The sequence below is a fragment of the Mesoplodon densirostris genome, chromosome 18 (assembly GCF_025265405.1).
Source record: "Mesoplodon densirostris isolate mMesDen1 chromosome 18, mMesDen1 primary haplotype, whole genome shotgun sequence".
Classification (NCBI taxonomy): Eukaryota; Metazoa; Chordata; class Mammalia; order Artiodactyla; family Ziphiidae; genus Mesoplodon; species Mesoplodon densirostris.
The window spans coordinates 58,307,198-58,330,753 of record NC_082678.1 but is presented as its reverse complement, the minus strand read 5'-3'; the positions used below and the strand labels follow the sequence as shown (position 1 = coordinate 58,330,753).

The 23,556-nt window shown below is 49.4% G+C and overlaps 1 protein-coding gene across 4 annotated transcripts in view; it reads right to left on the bottom strand.

Moving 5' to 3' along the window:
- Positions 1-23,556, bottom strand: part of BCAS3 (BCAS3 microtubule associated cell migration factor) — a 581,795-nt gene that overhangs the window by 19,408 nt on the left and 538,831 nt on the right. The window contains exons 23-24 of one of the 4 annotated variants that reach the window (XM_060081386.1): positions 3,634-3,801; positions 1,113-2,197 (exon numbers count right to left, since the gene is read on the bottom strand). In XM_060081386.1, coding sequence (XP_059937369.1) covers positions 2,163-2,197; positions 3,634-3,801 — 203 coding nt within the window. In that variant the 3' untranslated portion in view covers positions 1,113-2,162. The other 3 variants (XM_060081388.1, XM_060081387.1, XM_060081385.1) reach the window with 3 other exon arrangements.

The following is a 23,556-nucleotide window of genomic DNA, read 5'->3' as shown; positions in this document are numbered from 1 at the left end:
AGTCAGTTATTTTTGAGCTGGACTTGCAAATTTAATTTTGATCCAATTAGACTCACTGGTCACAGCCATCCTGGAGGACAGAGCTAACATCCGCCTCACGGGTCAACTATGTTTTAAAACGGGCCTTCTCAAACTTTAATGTGCATAGACATCTTGTCAAAACGCAGGTGCTGATTCAGTAGGGCTGGGTGGGGCCTGAGATTCTGCATTTTATTTTATTTTATTTATTTATTTTTTTTGCGGTACGCGGGCCTCTCACTGCCGTGGCCTCTCCCGTTGTGGAGCACAGGCTCCGGACGCGCAGGCTCAGTGGCCATGGCTCACGGGCCCAGTCGCTCCACGGCATGTGGGATCTTCCTGGACCGGGGCACGAACCCGTGTCCCCTGCATCGGCAGGCAGACTCTCAACCACTGCGCCACCAGGGAAGCCCGAGATTCTGCATTTTTAATCAGCTCCTGGATATAGACAGTGCTGCTGGTTCACAGACCACTCTGCGAATAGTAAGGTTTTGAAAGGCTTTGCTTTACTTTACTAGTTGTTTTGCACTATGGTACAGCTTAACCAGTGGGGATGCTGGAGCTGGCTGACTGCTGCATTTTCAGGAATTCTGCTAGGTGACTGACATCATGTTGATAGCTTGAAATTGGCCGTAATGGGAGGTTCTGTCCTATGGCAATGCCCAACTGCTATAAATCAGGGCTTTCCTGCTTCCCTTTGGAGAGCTGGTTGTTAAACATTTACCGGCACATCACTAGGTAAACCTGTATAATAGTGAAGCATGGATACAATGGGCTTTGGTGTCGGGGGTCATGGAGCATCCGTCCCGGGTACTACACTAAACAAAGAGCCTGCTGCAGGCATTACAGAAACTGATCGTCTCTGGTGCCTTGGAGGAACCAACAGAGGCACATGCTTGGGTCACCCTATCCCATGAGCACCTAGAGGAGCAGGCTGTGGAAAGTGAGAGCGGGTCAGAGAGGCTGCTCTGAGCAAAGGGTGACTTGCTGGAAATTCTCACCCATGTTGCCTGGCTATCTCTGGGCAGCATGCTGACGCTGGTGTGGGTGTATCAGGCTGCCCTTCAAGGCCCTGGGCTGCACGACCAGGCTGATACTTTATCTGGAGTTGCAAAATGTGAAAACTGATTCTCAATAAAGGCAGAGGGGAACAGGTTAACTTCCATAATATCTGCTTAACTTATTGGCCTTTAAAATCGAGGCGGAGTTTAAAAACAAGAACAAAAACATACATATATGTGCACACATATAGATTGATAGATTTAATTTGGTCAAAGCAAACCAAATGAATCCCATTTGGTGACAGTTTGGGGAGGAAAATGAAATCCCTCTGCTCAAAAAGGGCATCTCCTATTTTCTGACCTATGGGTCATGCAGTTTTAATTTCCTCTCTCTCTCTCTCTCTCTCTTTTTTTTAATTTCATGAACCTGCTTAAGGCCACAAAGACTCTCCCGAATCCTTCAGCTGTCTGGCAGATGAATGGCTGCCAGCTTCGCTCAGGTTACTAATGGTCTGTGCCAGGCTGAAGTTCCCCAACTCTGCCTGAATGCGCCTTCCAAGACTTCCAATCTGTTGCTGGACGACACGGAGGTGCTCTAAGTGGCTTCTGAGGAAGGCGGCTGGGGAGGAGAGCTGACCCAGAGCTGCTCTGGCCCCTGGAAGGGTGCCTCCTTGGGAGTGTGTCTGGTGCCACCAGTTCTGGTTTGTGTAAGCTGGGGCTGGCCAGGGCCCCAGAGATGTAGGGGAAAGCTGTGCTACGAGCCAGGTTCAGAAAGGGAAAAGATTTTCTCCCTTCGGCCAGCTTCCAAGCAAAATGGGGTTAGAGCCCCTGTGAGTGGCACAGCTGCTGCTCATCTCCGGATCCGGGCGGGAGAACAGTGGCATGATGACCTGCCGTGCACCAGGTGGATGGCTTTACAATGGGGGCGGAGAGGTGGCGTGCCCACGTCTGTGCTTGTGGGAGTCGAGGGGGTGGGACATGGCTGGTTGCAGCTTCCATGGTGCACGTCTTCCTTTCCAGGGAAGGAGGGGGCGTGGAGGGGGCCTGGTACTCAGAGATGGCTGTCTCCTGTGGCCAGGTAAAGCACCTCTCCATCTCTAGCCAACTCCCTCTCTTGCATCTATTCTGTTCATTTGCCAATGATCACATGAGAGCTGTGGGCAGGCATGAAGCAAGTGCTGTGGAGATAGAGATGAGGACAATGTATCTCTATCCTGTTAGTGTAGGAACAGAGGAACTGAATGGGATGGGAAAGAAGAGAGGGAAAAGGTTAACTGCTAAACCCAAGTATCTAAAAGACCTGGAGGATCCACAGGAAATTGGGACTGTGTAATAACGTCAGGCATTTTGAGCCCTGCCAAAGGCGCTTTTTTTTTTTTTTTTTTTTTTTTTGCGGTACGCAGGCCTCTCACTGTTGTGGCCTCTCCCGTTGAGGAGCACAGGCTCTGGATGCGCAGGCTCAGCGGCCATGGCTCACAGGCCCAGCCGCTCCACGGCATGTGGGATCCTCCCGGACCGGGGCACGAACCCGTGTCCCCTGCATCGGCAGGCAGACTCTCAACCACTGCGCCACCAGGGAAGCCCTTTTTTTTTTTTTTTTCCCAAAAATGCTTTGACTCTCGATCTTGCTTGTCCTGGTTCCTGCCCCAGGGTCGTAAGTTTCTCCTCCCTGGAATCCCCTCTTCAGGTAGGCGCGTGGATCAGGGATGGAGCAGTTCATGGTAAAGAATAACGGGCTTGAGAGGACTCAGGCAAGCAAGAGCGAGAAGGCCTGCAGCCAGGATCTGCTCCATCCCCAAACAAAGTTCCTGTTGACCTCAGAACACTGGCAAGAGGCCTGTGGGGTGGTCTTCCTCAGGGATAAAAGCCGGGCTAGAGATGGCACTAAGAGCACAGATGTCTAGAAGGAAGGGGTGCTGTAGAGAAAGGGAGAGGCAGGCTGTACTGTAATTCTGCAAAGATGGAAGGGTTGTGGCCTTTCCTAAGTGCATATGTACGTGTGGATGTGTGTGTGTGTGTACACCTGCTTGCCCGGGGCTGGGCTTACCCATCATCTAAGGATGTCTCTGCTCTGTGGATGTGATAAGCTACCCCAGGCCCCAGTTGCTGGACCGTTTCAGAGACAAGAGTACAGAGGCAAGAGGCAGCGTAAGAAAAAGCTGTCTGGGGGATCACACCAGCCTTGCCTGCTTCATCCTTGCTCCCTCCCAGGCTGGCGGGGCCCACTGACACTCTCCAGTCTATAAAGCCTGCAGCAGGGCGGAAGAAGGTGCTCCGCCTCAGTGTTCAGTGCTCAAGGGCTGCTAGAACCTTAGGGACACCAAGGCTGTCTCTTCCCCTGGAGAAGGTGTCCCTCTGCGAGCCACCTATACGATACAATTGCGTAACCACAGCATGTTTGTATGCATTAGTCCATGTAGGAGGGGTCGGTTCCCTGGGAACCCGCCTCTGCACTGGGTTTCCCAATATCAGAAGCTTCCAAAATGGATGGCAATCAGAGTACTAACTAAAGAAACAAATGGTTAAAACACACACCCTCTCCCACCAGAGAAGCTCCATACCCACAGGAGCCATTCACGACCAAGCCAGGCTAGGAGTGTGAGGCCACCTTTACCTGTTCCGGATCCCACCACGTCCCGGCTCGGTGACTCGGCCATGGCATCGGCCAGCCGCTCCCGCAGGCCCTCCTCCGTGTGCTCCATGGAGGCCATGTGCCGTAGCCCGAAGCCCTCCGGCCAGCTCCCACACACCTCCAGCAGGGTCACGCTCCGGTCGAAGGTACCTGCAGCACACAGGGGACATCGGACGCTGAGTCACCTCGCAGAGAGCGGGCCGTTCTCTATGTCTGCTCACTGCCAACTCCCCACCTGCCCAGGGTCCGTTTTAGCCCTTCCACAGGACGGATGAAGGAGGGAACACCACGAACCACGGATGTGCAGGGAGGAACGAGACAGCTCATGCCACCAGATCAGAGCGTGTAGGCCTCCACGGCGTTGGGCTAGTGTTTTTGTTTTTTGTTTTTTTTTTTTGCGGTACGCGGGCCTCTCACTGTCACGGCCTCTCCCGCTGCGGAGCACAGGCTCCGGACGCGCAGGCTCAGCGGCCATGGCTCACGGGCCCAGCCGCTCTGCGGCATGTGGGATCTTCCCAGACCGGGGCACGAACCCGTGTCCCCTGCATCGGCAGGCGGACTCTCAACCACTGCGCCACCAGGGAAGCCCTAAAGATTCATTTTTAAAAGGGGTTACATAGCTTAAATTTTTTTTAAAAAAAAGCATTCTAAGTCACTATATCCTATAACCTATACCAAATGTCCTCAGAAAGGTTATGTCCCAAGATCCAACGGCAAGTCTGTGGCAGGCTTGGTTCAAGAACCCAGATCTTCCGATGGCTCAGCCTAGAGCCCATTCTACTCTACCACATACAGTCCCCCAGCTGCCCCAGGACATGTGCACCACTGGGGCACCATTTGCAGGATGGCAGCACGAGACTTGGGTGATAGCATCTTCAGCAAAGACCTTTCCTCAATCTGAAGCTGCTTCCCAATTCCAAAAGGTACATGGTACTCTGCCGAATGCCAAGATTAGATTTTACATGCAAGATCACTTCAAAGGCTAAATTTAAATTACACTACTTTATTATACAGCAAGTCTTCTGTGAAAGCTTATTTCATCCACTCTCTCTTGGAAGGAGATTATAGTCATGCTCTGTTGCTTTAAGCACATACCATTTCCCCAGCGATTAGGGAACTGAATCCACTGCATTGATTGGGCTTGGTTCCTGCCAGCACCAGGAAGATGGGGAAAAAATGCAAATGCCAATGTTTCCCAAAGTTAAAAGTACACCACCACACACTCTTTTTATCAGGTCTTGCTTCTCCTCTTTGATCAGCCGTCAGAAACTATCTTCCCTCGGCAGTCAGGACTGGGCAGCGTCAGGGCACACTCTCTGCCAATGACAGGTGGTAATAGAGAGGGTGCGAGCCCCAGCCCCGGCAGGCGGCCCTGCCTCTGATAATGGCCAAAGCACTGAGGTGATAACCGTTCGTAAACACTCCAACAGTCGGTGACTCCATACATCAGCAAAGAGGGCCAGATAATCCTGAGCTCTCCTGACCAGACAGAGGCCCTTGGCCAGCCCGCTGGGATTTCTATGTGTGGCAAGGGTCACTCCTGGCTCCTGGATGTCATCAGCCAAGTTTGGCTTTGATTTATCTCTTGCCTAACTAGAGGGTAGATTCCTGGTGCCGGGGTAATGGGCAGCGTCTATAAATGCATCTCCCCAAGAGGAGGCCCACCTTGGGAGTGGGTTGCTGGGGGTCAGCCTGGCAGGTTGGAGTCAGGGACGGGGGGCTGCTCTATCCCACCTTCTCTCTCCATCAGGTAGGCTCAGGCGGTGGGTCTGGGGAGCCAGGCGCTGGGCAGTGGGGGAGAGGTGCTCTGAGTGTCTGCCCTCTAAGGGCCTGGGCTGGGCTGGTGTTGCCCTGGAGCCCACACTCAACCGGCATCAGCCACGACTCAAAGGTGCCCAGTCCCCAAGGACACACAAGGCCTGAAGACACACAGTGGACTGTTGATTCCAGGGCCCACTCACTAAGTGATGTGAGGCAAGTCTCTCCATCTCCTTTTGCCATCTCTGAAGTACAGCTAGTAACTCTTTGCCCGTCTCAAAGGAGGGAAGAGATTACGTGAGGTTCCTGCCGGGAGTCTGAGCTCTCCTCTAGCGCCGCCCCACTCTTAGCTGACAAGATCAAGAGCTACAGCACCCGTGTTCCTGGTCTGCCTGGGGTCTGCCTGGGAAGTCTATGCTTAGTAATTTCCAGAAGAGGAGACCCACAATAAGACGTGGGCACTCCTCCACCCTGTGCGCTCAGGGCCGGGGCGGCAACTTTTTTTTTTTTTTTTTTTTTATGGACAGAGATGTCCCAGAGTCTGCGGAAGGGAAGAGAATGATCGTTCCTTTCCTCACTTCACAGGAGCAGGCTGCCTGCCTCTAGAAAGGCGCTCAGTCAAGGATTGTACATCCTGTGTTTAGAGGTCAGGGCAGGTAAGCTGACAGAAGGGCCAAGAGGAGTATCAGAAGCCAAAGCAGGAAGAAAACGAAACAATCCAGCAAGATGTTATAGTAAGACACATGCAGGTAAGAGGCCCGGTCCAGGAGAGAGGGTAAAGGCCAGAGGAGTATGTAATATTTTAAGGGACAAAGTGACAGTATACAGGAGAAAAGGATCATGAGCTAGTGTTATAGTGGAGAATGGAAACAGAAATACAGGCTCTAACACACATTACTTGTATGCGTATAGCTCTGGGCAAGCCCTTTACCTTTCTGAGCCTCTGATTCCTCATCCGTAAAAATGGAAAAACAATACCATCTTATAGGGGTGTTATGGGGTTTGCATATAGATAAACAGCATGTAGTGAGGGCTCTGCACATAAGGGGTATGCTTGTGTATATGTTAATAATAACAAATATGTACAACTTTGTACCACTTGAAGCATCATCATAAATGTTGACTATCGCAAGGATCCTGAAAGGCAAGATGGGTACCACTCCAATTTATGGGACAGGAGCTGGAAGCTCAGAGAGATTCAGTGGCTTGCTCAAAGTCTCTAAGTGACAGATCTGGAACACAAGCTCCGAACTCTTGGAGCTCATTCTGTCAGCTGCATCTGCAGTGGAGAACTGTTATAGGGAGAAATCACCTCTATCTTTCCTAACTTGTCCTGAGAACTCCCGTCACCTTCAACCACGGCCTTTTAAAAATCCTTCCCACACCCAACCAGCCCAAGTTTCTTGGAGTATCCTGGTAACGCCGATGAGTCATCCTGTCTGTTGGATGGCACACGGGAGAAAAGAAAAATTGAGAGAAGATCTAATCTGTTCTCTCTTAGCACGGGTACTGAGAGGAGGCTGTGAGTAGGAGGCTGGGGATACAAAAAGTGCTCAGCAAAGGAGCATTTGATCATTTCGACAGTCCTGAGAGGTCACAGAGAGCACGCAATCAGTGGTCCTGCTTGTAGTGCTAGAGGGAGTCCCAGCAGAGGCCCAGCAATGCCCCCCTCCTGTCCATCCTTCCACTCCTGCCAGTGCAGATGAGGGCAGCAAAGGAGCTCATGGGGTCTCCTCGTCTCGGAGTGAGAAAAGGGCTGCAGGTGTGTGCGTGTGCCAGCAGGGGCTGGGGTTAGAGGCTAAGCCCTTGGAGAGTGAGGTCACCTCTGGGCTCTTAGGCAACTGCACATCTTGTCAGCGTGATCGGCACCGCTATCATTCATCTGGTCAGCCTAGAGACACTCCATCAGATGGGCTGGCCCTTTGAGCCCCATTACGGGGGAAAGGGTCAGTTTCAAGGGGGAGAAGACACTTAGCGCAGGCTGCTTGCAAAGCACAAAGTATATGTACTTAGCAACAAAGATCTTTAGCTGAAGCAATGCTTTGCTGTTTACCAAGACCTCTCACGTTTATGATTTCGGTTAACTCACACATTCATCAAATATGGATTAGTGTCCACTGTGATATGAGTCAAGCCCTGTGCGGAGGGATGGGAATACAAAGTGAGAAAGAAAGAAAAAAAAAAAAAAGCTCAAGGTCCACAAAACTCTGGGAAGCAGCAATGGTTACCATTTTACAGGTCTGCATTTTTCTGAGACTGAGGGAGGTGAGACAACTTAAGGTCACCGGTCCTAAGTGTGACAGTCTTCCCGTGATGCTCCCTGGGGACCCCTTCCTTCAGGGCTGCCTCCCACCCCGCTATTCTCTGAATATATTTTCTAAGATTCAGTTCAGGTCTCACTGGCTCAACGAAACCTTGTTATAATGATAATCTAAGTTATCATGAGCACTCTTCTACAAAGTCTGACTGTACGTGAAGTTCTTCACCTCTTGGGATGAAGCTGGTGAAAGCTATAAACTTACCCCCGAAATGTGTATTGGCAAACATGAAATGCTATGAGCAGTTTCAGGGTGTTGAGGGAGCCTCTGAAGCCCATCCTCAGATCCCAGGTTAGTGCGATCAGTGTCCTGGTGTTCTTCCCACACTGCCTTATATGAGTCTCATGATCTGCTCTCCAACCTAGTTTAGAAGCTGCTTGAGGGTATGGATTCCTCCACAAGCCATAAGTCTGTAAGAAGCACCGGACTCTGTGCATTGTGCTTGCTCCAAACATGTTTACTGACTGATTATGAACATCTGAGAAATCTGACAGTCACTCTGGAGTCAGTACCCTTTGGGTGTGTTGTCCCAGAGACTAAACATCTAGGGCCAGGGCTGGGAGGAGGAGATGGAGGCAAGCAGAAAACGGAGCTAAAATTAAATAAGAGGAAGGAGAGAAATTGCAAGTGAGCAGAAAACAATGTTGCAATATCATTCTACTACTCCCTGGACACTTATTTTACAGGTGAGATTCTGGGAATTGGAAGAGTCCAAACAATCTGCCTTGGATGACACAGAGAGCCAGGTTCGTACAGGTGAGCTCCCCGAATCCTGCTTCCCAGCTTGGCATCCTGCGTTACACTCTCTCCCCAGAGGAGAAATGGGTCAGGTTCTCGGGTTTCACAAACGCATTAAAGGCATGCCATGACAGCTGGTGAGCCAGCAAGCTCCAGGGGGAGGTGAGTGGCACACGTGCTCTGTCTTTTGTGCACCACTGTCAAGGGGCAGGGAAGCCCAGCGGTGGAGGCAGCATGGGGGAGGTGGGATGTTCCTCTGAGCTGATAGTGTCTAATCACACCCTCGCTATGTAGGAGATTGTGGCTCAGCCTCCGCTTTGCATCCATGAGATTCAGCCCAGGGTTTGGATGCTGATGAGAGCCTGTTGATTAGATTTCCAGCCACCAGGAAGGCCAGGTACCAACAGCAAAACTTGTCATTAAACAACGCTCTTCAAGACATAAGCCTTCCTGGGTGAGAGTTTGTGATGACAATGATTTCCATGATAACTAAGAAATGATCCCAGGCATGACGAGAGCAGCCATTGGAGAGTGTCCCCACCTGATCTGCAAACTCGGTCACCAAACTGAGCTTGAGACTGGTGCTTTCTCTGCGCTTATATGAACAGGGTGGTTCATATAAGCACAGGCTGAGGACATTAGCTTTGTGGTTATTAGATGTGGCCACAGGCATGTTTCACTATCTCAACATGTGCTATGTCATGGCTAACAGACATGGGAGGGGGAGGCTGAGAGCATATGAGGACCCCGTCTGTCCCTCTCAATCCTTTACGTTGGTTCCCAAGATAACTGTAACCCACATCCACAGACGCAGTACAGAGTGAAGAGGCCTAGACCCCAGCAACCTTTTATGACTCCGACTATCTAATGCTCACCAAACCTGTGACCGTGTACCACGTTTGTCCCATAGTCATCCGTTTGGCTGCGGGGTTTAGATTTGGCGGTTAGGTAATTAAAGGATCTACTATTCCAGTTCAGAAGTAAACTTAGCAATAGAAGGGAAAGGTACCAGCAAAGTACAGAAACACCCTTGGCTAATGGTGGCACAGCGAGGAGATGCTGGTGAGCCAGATGTGGTGATGCCACATCTGTCCTCACAGGCCCTCGGGGCCACTCGTGGAAAGGAACTAGTCACTGTTCATCAGAGGTCCATGAACAGACTACCATGTGGGGCATGTCAAAGGCACCTGAGACAGGGAAGAGGAATTCAACAGTAACTGAGACACTAAGAATTTCTGTGCTATTTAAAATAGTCATTTTGACAACAATTTTAACTGCAATATATGATCACAACTCATACTTTAAAGCTTAGGATATAGATTACAAATCCAGACATCCAGGCTATAATTGGAATTCTCCCATTAACTTTTCTGGTTACTCTAGGCCTTAATTTCCCCACTTACCATATGGAGAATAAATGAGCAACTCTCATTTAAGGGGTTTGCTAATATTTTCAATGTAATGAACAGTGATACACTAACAGAGCAATGGTGACATGATGTTTGAGGTTCCTAGGGTATCCAAGGGTACCAAATTTCATTTTCTATGAACCAGTTCCATAATCAAGCAGCCACTCTGTAAAGGAGTACTGGCTGGACGAAGCAAGGAAGGATTCTCCCGTGGAGACTTTGGTGGAAGCATGATGCTGCTGACACCTTGATTTTGAACTTCTGGCCCCCAGAAATATGACAGAATAAATTCCTGTGGTTCTAAGTTACCAAGTTTGTAGTAATTTGTTACGGCAGCGCTAGGAAAATGATACACCTATAAAACAGGGAAATGAATGTTTGCCTTCCAGGGCTGTCATGAGCATCTGATCAGATAGTACATGAAAGAGTGCTTTGTAAAACTGCACGGGGCCACTCCAACATAGACGACTACCCCAGGGCTCTGTGAGCAGCTCTTCTTAGGGGCAGTGGGATTCTGTGAAAGGCTTAGAAAGTGGGTAGGGACACCTCTAGGCCAGAAGACAAGCAGCTTGAGGAGGATACTGAGTGGGAAACAGTCACATCAGCTCCCAGTCTGGGCAACTCCATCATGAAAGCTGAGTGGTTCTGTGTCATCATATAGCCAGAGCCTTTGATAGGGAGTCACAGCATCTACTTTGGGCATGTATCCTCCACTTCTCTGAGGATGACTGCAGAGGGCCCAGGGGAGCAGGGGAGGTGGTGTCTTAGCTCTGAGGTCAGGTCCCTCACATGCCCTGATCTCCCCACATCAGAGGGTGGGGACAGGACATTTCTGTTCCCTAAATTCTTTAATGAATAAACAGAATCGTACTCAACACAGGTAAGGATGAAATGAAATAGACTGTTGCTAATGGAAATATTATTGGTATAAACTATCTAAAGGGCAATTTGGCAACATGTATAAAGAGCCTTTTAAAAACATGAAAGGCCACTTCTAGAAACCTAACCCAACCTAACCCTAATCTAAGATGCCAACAACCTTCAGGCGTAAAGATGCTCACTGCTACTTGAATGCAGCCTTACAATAGGGTATTTGTTAAGTAAATTATGCTTCACAGTGGCAGTAGAATACTAGGTAGTCTTGAAAAACGATATTTATAACAGGAGAAATCCTATAAGAGATGATGTTAAATTATTTGGGATTAACAGACATACACTATTATATATAAAATAGGTAAACAACAAGGACCTACTGTATAGCACAGGGAACTCTACTCAATATCTTGTAATAACCTACAATGGAAAAGAATCTGAAAAAGAATACATATGTATATATAAAAATATGTAAATTTATATATACATAAGTATATATCTATATAAAACGGAATCACTTTGCTGTATACCTGATACATTGTAAATCAGCTATACTTCACTTTTTAAAAAAATAAAACAAAATTGTACAGTTCGTATCACTGAACAATGTAAAGAAAGCATAAAAAAATACATTTTAAAGGAGTCATGACAAAATGTTATTAACCGTGGTTGCCTCTGGGCAGTTGGGTTATATGGAACTCTTCTGTTACTTTAAACCTTTCTATATGTTTCTTATAACTTCCGTAATCAGCATAAAGTAAACCAACAAATACTAAGAAAAAATTGGAGAGAAAAAAAACGCCTATGGCAGAAACACTCACGCTGGGACCTGGATCACAGGTGAGCCTGTGAAAAGCACTGGAGGAGAAGCCCTGACTCTGCTGAGTTGACTCCCTTGCCAAGCCCTGTGCTTGACTCAGCCGGGGCAGGCGAGCCTGTGGTTCCAGGGCTGATATTTCACTTTTCTCCCAGTGGCTGTGGTTGGCTGCATGCGATGTTGACCCATCCCTGTGTACATCTGGCATATTTCTTATTAATTCATATCAGGAATGTGCACCAACTTGTGTGTGAAAAATGGCAGAAAAAATTCCACCTCTGTACAGATTTCATACATCAGATCAGAAAGGGCAGGTAGAGCAACTCTGGAAGGAGCCGATTTTTACTTCAAGTCCCTTTACCTGTCACCTTTGTCCCCACCCTGCCCTGCCCCCGACACTCCCACTATCCTTTGGATAAACAGGACACAGCTTCCTAGGAGACACCCTTCCATGACTGTCAAGGAAGGTCTGAGCCCCTCACACATCATTAGGAGGTCACTGAGCAGGGCCCTGCCTTCTGCCTGGGAGCCCAAGAAATCAGTCATCACTGCAGGTCCCAGGGGAGTTACCACTGGCTTCACACTCAGACCAGACCTGAAGGTGCCTCAAACAGGAGAGCTTTCTGAGTCAAGTGGACATGGGCATTTCCCAGACAGGACCCCAGAGACCCTTTCCTCCTCTGCTTGAAACGTGGCACAATCAAGATTTCTCCCCCTCCAGGTGAGAAGAGAAGAATCATTTTGCAGCTAGGCTAACCCTTCAGCATGCTTGGCCTGCTTCTGAGGGTGGAGAGGAAGTTTACACACAGCCCTCTGTCACAGGATTTCTATGGTAAGGCTCAGAATACACTGCAAGACAAACGGTATCCTCGGAAACCTAACAACTCCTTGAATGGAAAAACTTCATGGAACTGTATCTCTCAAGACAGGTAAAGCACACAAACTAGGTTTTCCAGGACAGTCCCGATTCCACATAATTAGTTCTGTGATCAGATCAGGTATCAGGAAAGGCAAGAGAACGGACATTTGTCGAGTGTCTATTTTGCGCCAGGCATAGCCACTTCACGTGCATTACCTCATAGGAATCACCCCAACAAGTCTGATGTTAGTATCAATATTCCCATTTTACAGATCAAGAAACGGAGGCAGAGAGACATACCATTTTTGCTTAAGATGACAATATCAAGGGTATGGTCAGGATTGTGATTCTAGGTTCATCTGCCTCCAAAGCCTGTACTTTCCCCATGAAAATCCAGGCTGAATTTTGATTTTGAAAATATGGCTGTAGGACCAGGAAGGGGGTCTTCAGCTCAGTCTTCCCAGTCTCGAATTATAAAGTGGTTCTTGCCATTCAGCTGTAGTGGGGTGGGGGCAGCAACCCAACTAAAACCCTGTGTTTGTCTTGAAAGAGATTACAGTGCTCCACAAATAAGCCAAGTGTGGGGCTCTCAACTGAGGAGAACTTTGAAGCCTGAAACCTGGGGCTAAGATGTCCTCTGTTTTTATTAATTAAAGAAGATGTTTCAAAACCATCAGATTCATGACGACCGGATTTCAGATGTGAAACCCAGTATACACACAGACGAGCATGGCTTGCCCTTTTGGGTTATTTTCTCTCCTCCCTGAGGATCTGCATTTCCTCAGATGAGACCACTCTGCTTCCCCGTCTGGCTGAGGCGAATGGAGGCCCAACTTTGCAGGCCTGGGCCCTGCTGGCCTCAGGAGTTGTCAAAGGCCGGAGAGGGCTGAGGGGAAAGGGAGGGGACCCACCCTGTGCTGAAGGAGGGTCCTGGATGTGCGTGTGGGCCCCAGAGCTGACTGGTTTGATACCCTGCCCATTTCTGGTTTTATTATTCTGGTAGACCCCTAACTCCGTGGCCTTGAAAATGGCACCCCCAGCTTGGGCAATAGGCATTTCCATTTGTGATGTGTGGTCAGCCTTCTACCAATCTCTGCCATCAAAACCCATCAGTACTCACTCCACGGGCTAAACCTGAACCAGATTTTCCGCTGCAGGCATCTTGGGATGAAGATCTGGGCCTGCCCTTCCATTCTGACGTGGGGTCTATTATACAACAGGAGCTCTACTTTCCAGGCCCTTCCAAAGAAGTCGTTCGGCAGAGACTTGGCCTCAGGGCCTGCAAGGAGCAAGATGAAAACCAGCACTGTTTGGACAGTGTGGGACCTCCACTGGAGCTGGGGTGCCTGGGGATGCTTTCCATCGGGCGTGGAGGCTGAGGTCGGTGGAGAACAACCCACACTAGGGAAGGCAGGGGGCGGGGAGGTCTGAGCACAGAAATGAAAGCAAGGATGTTCCTCACGTGGGGCTGTGAGTCAACTTCGCTGGAGCAGGAAGTCTCTCATGAAGAATAACAGCTCACATGATTTCACAGAATCACTGCATATTTTCACACAGTTATTTCACTTTGATTCTAGATCACAGCAATTTGTACCGTGGGCAGGAAAGACACTGTCGACTCCATTTTACAGATGAGGATACTGAGGGTCAGCGAGGGTCTTTGACTTGCCTCAGTCACCTTAGTTTCTTGCCTCACAGGGTAGCTGTGGAACCATCTGTGAAGGTCCTCAGTGAACAGACCAACACGCTTCAGAAATATCATCGTGGCTGCCTGCGGTGGGCAGAGAAGTGGGATCAAAGCGTGGACAGGTGATTCACCTTGCTGAAAGCTTGGCTAGTGCTTTGCTTGGGTCCCTTGTCCTACAGGGACCTCCTTGACTTCTGGCCTCATTTCCTGGCATGGCAGCCCATGGGGGAGGGGGTGGGGCTCAGCTTGGTATCACTTGAATTTATCACACAAGGTGTGTTTGGGGCTTGTTCTGCACCTGAAACAGTGGGGTGCCCAGGAACTGTCATTTCCTGCCTTGACATGTCCAAGTATTTGTTTAGCCCTGGCTGGTAACACTGACTAGCAGCCCAGGCACGGAAACAAAGAAGGATGTAGGGAGAAGTTGAGCCGCTGCAGGAACACACAGCGGGGAGCACCGAGGCGTAGAAATCTTCACAATGAAAATAATCCCTTACACTCACACTGCCTTACCCTTTACAAGGTGCTTTCACAGGCCTTTCTCCCCTTAATCCTCACAACACCCCTAGGGAGGAAGGCAAGGCAACTATTACTAGTCCCCGTTTCACAGCTGATGAAATAAATGCAGGGAGTTAAGTGGGGGGCAGAGAGTAGACTGGGGAACCCCATCCTGTGCTCCACACCTGTGCTACTCAAAGTGCAGGCCCCCAACCAGCAGCAGCAGGAAGCCCGTTAGAAATGGAGCCTCTCAGGCCCCACCCGAGAGATGAATGAATCAGGATCTGCGTTTAAGTCGGATCCCCAGGGAATCCGTGTGCGCAATAAAGCTCTGCTGCTGACATTGCCCTCCCCTCCCCTTGTCCTGTCCTACCAAACATTCTTAGAGTATATCTGCTTCTATCTACTCATTTCAAGACAAGGAAATTGGTCCAGGGAGGGGACGGGTCCTGGCCCCTGACGGCAGCAAGAATAGACAGAACCTTGATCTTGCAAATCAGTCCTGGGTCCCTTACATCCAGCTGACATTCAACGGGTATCTCCTTTGCCTTTCCATCCCCCTCCACACCCCACAGTTCAACCCTCAGACCACCCTCAGCTGCCAGTCACTCAGCCTCTCCCCTTGGTTCCAGCCTTGTGCTAAGTGTTGACACAAGTTCTAAGGCCCGGGTTAACCCTCTATGAAAGCAAACAGAGAAGTTCATACCTCGTGCTAAGTCTAGGAGCCGAGTAGAGAAGTGTGTGTGTGTGTGTGTGTGAGTGTGAGTGTGAGTGTGAGTGTGACAGAGTTGGGGAGGGCCAGTGCTTGGGTTGTCTATGCCCTTTCCCCTCCAGCCTTCTTGCCTATAGGAGAAGGCTGGGGAACTCTTGCTTGCCTGTGAAGGAGATTCTGCTCAGGCTTTGTAAGATGCCCACTTCATTAGTTAAGTGTGAAAATGTCCAAAACACTGTGTTAATCTGGTTATGATTTCCCCTCCACTCACTGGTCACACTCTGTGCCAAGTCTGGCACCTGGGTAAAGTGACTCGTGTGCCGTGGCTGGAGCCTGGGGCCAGGATTTCCCCTCCTTTTCCTCCGCTTCTACTCCACTGGGGCCAATCAGGATGTTATTCATTTCCCTAGTGGAGAAGCAAGTTCAAAAAGGCCAGCACAGCCTCCTTTACCCACTCCCTGTGTAACCAATGCCAATCCCTCCCACGAGGAGGAAGCGACATATTTTGTTTCTGCTACGCTCACGCAAAGAGCAGGTTTACAGAGTTAGCCCAGAACGAGTGTGTTCGTGTGTTTGCTGAAACCTATCTTTTTATCTTTGGACCTAGGGTACACAATGAATTAGAGGAAGAGCAGAGTCATCCATAAGGAGAGGGAGAGAGAGAGAGAGAGAGAGAGAGAGAGAGAGAGAGAAAAGCCAAGGCGCCAAGAGGCCCTTAGGAGGGGCCTGGACACCTCCTGTTACCATGTCAGACAGACACGGCCCTGTCATCTAACTGTGAGTTAGAGCTAACAGCTGAACGGAAGAATTAATTTCTCATTGTGCTTCATTTGAGTTTTAGAAATGCCTTCAGGGTAGAAAAGTTGCTAGAATAGCTTTCTCATATGTCTCAGACTGTTAAAAAAAAAAGGTAAATAAATAAAAATCAAGTCATCTTTCTTATATAAATACCTACGAAACAACTCAATGAACTTGCAAACTCACTAAAACCCTCCCGGGCAAGTCATTAATGAAGAGGCCTGGATATGAGCTCTATCATCATCTTCTAATGTAGGAGGTGACTCTCCTGCTCTCAAGAGCCAAGATGGGTGGTGGTACATCCCAGACTGGGTGAACCACCCCACCTTCTCCTACCCCTGCCCGTGGTGTCTATCTTCAAGGCCCGAGTTGCTTGTACCCTTTGAATCTAGCTGCAATCTCTTCTCTTCACCTTATATCTTATTTTTAAAAGCATTGTGTGATGGGGCTGGGGGTCAGATCCTTTAGACAGACAAGGTGCTTATAAGGTCAACGAATTCTGCTGGTAGAAAGAGTATGTGGGTAAGAGTGGGAAACTAAGTATTAGCTTTGGCTCTGGTCTGTTCTGTGTGACCTCGTGCAGGTCACTCAGCCTCCAGGCACGTCAGTTTTCTCTACTGGAAAAGAACAATAATAATGCTAGCTATTCTGGCTAGTTATCTGTAATTCTCAAAGTTATGTGAAGATTCAAATGACAAGGCACGAGATAGAACCTTCAAGATTATGATGTGTAATCTGCATGCAAAGTACTGATTTTGCCCTGAGAAGCCAGATGGCCCTAGGTTGGTGCTTTCACCACTTCCCTCCAGCTCCTTTGAGACATATGGAGGATGTCTAAACGGTGTGGCTTCCTGTGGCATGGGAACATCCACATAGCTTAGCTCGCTGCTCATTTCTAAACCGGGAATGTGAAAGTCACCAGTAACGTCTTTACTGTAGCTTTCATGTTGCACAAGATCCTCCACTGCTGCCCTCCAGGATCAAACAGGCTCCCCCTGAAGTTGTTCTGATGTCCCAGAGATACCTGAGAGCCAAGAGCCTGCAGCACAGATCTTGCCACATAATAGGTGCCCAGTAAATATTTATTGAATGAATGGATGAAAGAACAAGACTTCGTTATCTTTCAGTCTGAAGTATGTACGTGTCATGGGTATGAAGGGAGCTCCTAAGGGCATTTCTCAGCCACCCTCCTACCTCCAGGCAGCATCAGTCTTTCATTTTAAAATAACTCCAAAAAGAAGAGGTCCCCACGCTCCTTAGAGGGACACTCCCGAGTTCTCTACCTCAGCAGGTACCTTCTGCCCGCAATATTAGTGTAAGTCTAATTGATATCTCTATTTATCCTGGAAAGATAATGTCCCAAAGCCAATTGCTTAGGAAAGATGATCTATCTTGACTATTCATTAAAGACAATGTTTGAATTTTATAGATCTGCAATTTCACACAAGGGGTGCAGGCCCTCTGAACAACTTCTGTGCCTAATAAATACCTATGGTAGAGTCAAAGGCCTTATTTACAAAGACGCTCCTGAGAATAGATGTTTTAAACATACTTCATGAATTTCACTGCTGGGACAGTGAGCGGTCTTAGTTCCTAAACAAACAAATGTGTAGCGTCAGCTCCTGCCATGGCAGTAACTTTAAAATGTCTCCTTTGTCTCCATGTGGTGTCTCTTCCAAACTACTTTAATAGTCAGCTTTTTAACATATGGTGGGTTTTTTTGTTTTTTGTTTTTTTCATGCTGGATTACATTCAGTTCCATTATGCCACAAAGTGGAACAGGCAATCAGACTGTCTACACCAGAGGGCAGTGAGGGTGTTCCAGTCTAAACGCTTTCCGAGAAGTAGCGCTAGATCAATTATCTGTCTAAACGCAGGATTTCCATTGGATTCCTGAATACTCAGACAGTTGTTCAAAAACTCTCCATTAGATCAGTGGGTTAGCATTTCCATTTCCACACACTTGAGGAGTTCCACCAGCCACAGTGGCTCATAACTAACTACAGGGGTTCCCCAGAGCCTTAGGTCAGAATCTGTGTGTAGGGTGGGAGGGTGGAGGTATGGCTGGTGGAGTCACAAAGAGCCCCCAGGTTATGATGGAAGAACCTTCGGTCTGGAGCATCATTCTCAGACTTCCCTAATGAGAAGAATCACCAGGGTGCTTCTTGAAAAACAGATTCTCAGGCCTGTCTCCAAGATGTCCTAATAATAGAGTGGTTCTGGGATAGCGTCTGATTCTGACCTGGGAATTTTGGGAGCCATGGCTCTAGAGCAGCCGGTGCTCAAATCCAGTCTTAAGAATCTCTCAAGATTGAAAAAGCATGCGACTGTCCCCCCATGACCGTGGTAGCTCAGTTACAACCACGTGGCAACTCAGATGCTATAAAGGAAAGCTGAGTGCATTGGGAAGTTGTAGACTGCTCCCATTCTTTCTCAGTTTCCTCCGATTCTCCTCCTCCCTCTCTGACCACCCCCAAAGTCTCTCCCAAGGCCTTGCTTGGCCCCTTCTGCTTCTCAAATTTTGGTGCTTCTAAGGGTTTCACCCTTAACCCTCTTCTCTTCCTTCTCTGCACACTGCTCCTGGGTGAGCTTATCAGCTCTTAGTCACAACTATCATGGACAGGCGACTTGACTTCCAAACTGCACTTCTAACTCGGTTCTCTCTTGGCCTCCAGGGCCATTTGTGTCGGACTAAACACGTTCCCCAGGCACCTCCAAGTCATGTCCAAAACCAATCCATTACCTTACAGCTCCAAAGTGTGTTCCTCCTTCTCTAGTCCCTAAACCAACGGCCACACTGTCTTCCTGGTGCCCTCTGCCAGACCCCTCCTTTCCCTCATCCCATTCCCAGAGCCAGCTGGTCAGCAAGTCCGGTGGATCTGACTTCTTAAACTCTTTAAAAGATAATAATAATAATATTAATTAATTAATTAATTAATTATTTTTTGTTGCTGCACCGCGAGGCTTGTGGGATCTTGGTTCCCTGACCAGGGATTGAACCCGGGCCCCAACAGCGAAAGCACCGAGTCCTAACCACTGGACCGCCAGGGAATTCCCTTCTTAAACTCTCCTGAATCTGTCCCCTGCTCCATAGCCACTGAGTTCAGCTCTCACAGGGTCATTCCAACAACCTGACCCTGGTCTTCCTGCTCCTCAGGAGACCTTCCCTTCCTTTCATTCTTCTTGGTGCCACCAGAGTGACCTTCTCTACAATGCAAATCTGAACATCTGCCTCATCTAGCCTCAGGGTAAAGCCCAATCTCCTTAGCACCACTGTCATCACCTGGCCCTGGCCAGCTCTCCACACCATACCCACCCTGGCGCTTTGCCCCCTGTGCCACTGAATCTGCGGCTCCCTCTGCCTGGGATGTTCTTCCCTGGTTAGGTCCTATTTATCCCTGAAGACTCAGATTGGCTGGGGAGTCTAGCACTCTGCTTCTGGGGCTGATTCAGGTTTTCCAGCAGGCGCCACAGCACCCTGGGCTTCCCTTCCCGAGAGCCCACGTGTAGTCAATTCCACAACAGACCCTTACTGGGGGTCTATTACGGTCCAGCTACTGTGCTGAGTGCTGGGAGTTTTGGTAAAGGTAACAGACTACAAAAAAGAACAATAAAGTATTTTCTGGTCTATCTTCTCACTAGACTGTATGTTCCTGGAGGGCAGCATCTGCTTCTTTTTTTTTTTGGCCGCGTTGGGTCTTCGTTGCTGCGCGCGGGCTTTCTCTAGTTGCAGCATGCGGGCTTCTTACTGCAGTGGCTTCTCTTGTTGCGGAGCACGGGCTCTAGGCGCGCGGGCTTCAGTAGTTGTGGCTCGTGGGCTCTAGAGCGCAGGTTCAGTAGTTGTGGCGCACGGGCTTAGTTGCTCCGCGGCATGTGGGATCTTCCTGGACCAGGGCTCGAACTCGTGTCCCCTATGCTGGCAGGCGGATTCTTAAGCATTGCGCCACCAGGGAAGCCCATGGATCTTTTTAAAAAAGATCTCTCTATCCTAAATGCACAGCACGGTGCCTCAGTTCCTGGCACCCAGCAGGAAGGAAAGAGGGAGGGAAGAGACTGAGGTTGTTTAACCTGGAGAAGAGGTTCAGAGAGCTGAGATTCTAGAACTCAAACATTTGAAGAGCAATTTTACAGAAAATGGAATAGAGGTGTGTGTGTGTGTGTGTGTGTGTGTGTGTGTGTGTGTGTGTCTCACCAGGGGGCACAACAGGACACAGAGGGAGAAGACAATATGCTGGTATGTCTCAGACCAACACGAGAAGAGGTGCCAGCTGACAGCACAAGCTGCCGCCTGCAGCTGACACGACACGAGGCTCGACCCCAGCCTGAGCTCCCCCGGGAAGCCTTCCTGGAGTCACCTGGCAGGGAATGGTCCACCTGCTGCATCCCCACAGCACACGCACACCCTCAGTGGTGGGACTGTGGTCAAGCGAGCTGTTTCCATGTCTTTCAACGGCACTGTGAGTGTTTTGTCTTATTTTTGTATTCAGAGCCCAACAGAGGTAGAATGGGAAATGGTGAAAGGCTCAGACTTTTAGGGCCCTTCTGTCATTTATAAGTTGTATAAGTTGGGTGACTTAGTTACCTCTCCTGGTTCAATTTATACATCTATAAAATGGGAATAATTAAAAACAGTAAGGCTTAAACAAACGTGCCTTATACACAATAAATGCTTAAAGGGACCACTATCCCACCGATTGTCACAACGACCCTGCATTATTCCGTTCTTCTGAGAAGTTCTTCTGTTTCAGAAAGAAGCTGAGGTATAAAGACACTCTGTACTAGGCCACAGAGCTGGACCTTGGGGCCAGGATTTGAGACATCTCATACAGTATTCCTTTCAGGCATTACAAAAACACTTTCTCCCTGATTTTTCAATCATACTAAAATGATCTGACAATAAAAGGAAGTACTGTCTTCTCCGAGGGAATACAAATATTCTTGGTGAATGACATCACCTCTTCCAAAGGAATTATCTTACCAAGCAGGGGAGAAGCTCAGAGCTCACAGTCTCTAGAATAGGGCTCCACATCCTTGTCACTGGACTCTACAGACGGAAGCAACAATCCCTCGACTTCAAAGAGGACTGTGGTGTTACATCTCTGTCACCTTCTCAACAATTCCTGACAAATGCTGAGAAAGTGTGGTGCTCAGGTGCCCGATCAAACCAACCCCCTTGGCCTCACGATTCACCAACCTCCACACACCAGTGACCTTCCGCTTCATTCCAGCCATTCACCCACCTGGATCTTGCAATTGGCACTTCTAGTATCTGAAGCAAGAAACCCCACATTTTCATCGTGAAACTTCCTATGTGTCTCTCCCTCACACTTCTTCATTTCTACCAATGATGATTTTCAACTTCACCGAGACTGCCAGCCTCTGGAGCCCTCCACAATATCCCAAGCCACCAGCTCCCTCCTGGTGGCACTTCTTCACCATCCATCCCAGCTCACAGGTCCAAGAACACTCTCACCGAGCCCCCATCACCCCCCCTCGTGGTCTATCCACCCCTCCCGCTTTGCCAGACGCAGCCGGGATGATCCAGGCAACCATCGAACTTCTCTGCTCCTGGGCTGCTGAGCTGTGCTGGAGAAAAACCATACACTTGTGTCAACTGGCGCCATGACAAATTTATCGGCCAGGCCCTCCCTGTTCCTCAGTCTTTTTTTTTTTTCCCCCATTTGTTCCTGGTCAGTTCCCTCCTGTATTTCCCCCTCTTCTCAAGCTCCCCAAACCTGTCACAGCTCTCTCCCTCATTCTCAGCAGATGACCTGCCAACTCACTGCCTTTGGGATTTCCTTTTTAGTTCTTTCTTTTAAAGATTCACAAGTCCATGCATCTTAAATGCAACCTGGTATAGGAATGACAAGCACAAAACACAGCCCCTGAAGAATCGTCCAGCCAGCCAGTCAGGCAGAGTGGAAGCGGAGTCTCCTCTGGAACGAGAAAGCGGGAGCGCGGGGTGTCGGCTGGGAACAAGAGAACCGCTCTTCCGGCCTTTCCTCTCCCACTGAATACGTTCTGGAGCGTTTTTTATTTTGCCCTGTCACTTCTATTCTTCATCAGCAGGCTGGTGCTGTGTGAGGCTGAGTGCCATCCTAAGGTGGAAGGAAAGATGATGACGGCAGGCGGGCGAGCCCCTGCCCCAGGCGGACGGTTTAGAATCCAGAGTACCCGGTGCTACCTCCAAATGAGGAGGGACACAGCAGTAATCATTCCTGAGAGATTTGCGTGTGTGTGTGTGTGTGTGTGTGTGTGTGTGTGTATCCCTTTCAGAGTCATCCCAGGAGTCAGAAAATACCTGTCCACAGTGGCGAACAAGGGGCTAGAATGTTGCCTCAACTGCTCGCCATGGTGGCCGAGTTCCTTGACGACCCGGCCCTGCTCACTCCTCCAGACTCATCTCTCCCCCGTCTCCCTTGTCCCTTAAGCATAATGAACTTCTTCTTCTTCCTCCAGTGGACTGCGCCCTCTCACCTCTGGGCCTTCACATCTTCCCCCTGATGACAGCTTAAACAGAGCTTCTTCTGAGCCTTCCCTGACCCTCTATAGGTTAGCTCCAATGCCCCTCCTGTGTGCTCCCCTAGCAGAGACCCCTGAACTTACCTTATCACACACACTCCATGGGCACTGCTGGTTTGTCTGTTTTCCCTTCTACAATATAAGCCCACGAGGGTGGAGAGATCATCCGTCTTGCTCATTACCGTATCCTCAAAACTTAGGGCCCACCTTCCTAACGTCTTGATACCGATCCCTGAGAATCAAGGGTTTTAGAGGATAACAGGACACTAATATCAGTGCACAGAGGGAAGAAAGTCCCAGTGGAAATAACGCTGGGCCTAAAGGGGGAACCAGTCTCAACCAGAAGACCCAGAGTCGACTGTTGCTCGTTTCATGGTGCAATGGCTCCAACTTTCAGCTCAGGGTCTTGGATGAACAGGCCCATGTCTCTGACAAAGCAGAATAAACTGGTAAGAGGTTGGCCCTTTAAGACCCAGGGGATTTGTCTTTTTTTTTTTTTTTTTTTTGCGGTACGCGGGCCTCTCACTGCTGTGGCCTCTCCCGTTGCGGAGCACAGGCTCCGGACGCGCAGGCTCAGCGGCCATGGCTCACGGGCCCAGCCGCTCCACGGCATGTGGGTTCTTCCCGGACCGGGGCACGAACCCACGTCCCCTGCATCGGCAGGCGGACTCTCAACCACTGCGCCACCAGGGAAGCCCGACCCAGGGGATTTGATGTCAAAGCATGACGTAGGCAGGTGAACTCAGGCTCCTCTGTGTAAAGAGGGTTCCTGTGTTCCAGCTCCTTGTGGGTTATCAATGAGCCTCTCTCAGACTTGATCGCAGGGCTCTTTGGGATCAGAGTTGGGTGCTGGTCTGGTCTGCACCCTCAGCCTGCTCTCCAGGCCCCTGGCCCCAGTCTCCTGTTCTCTGATCTC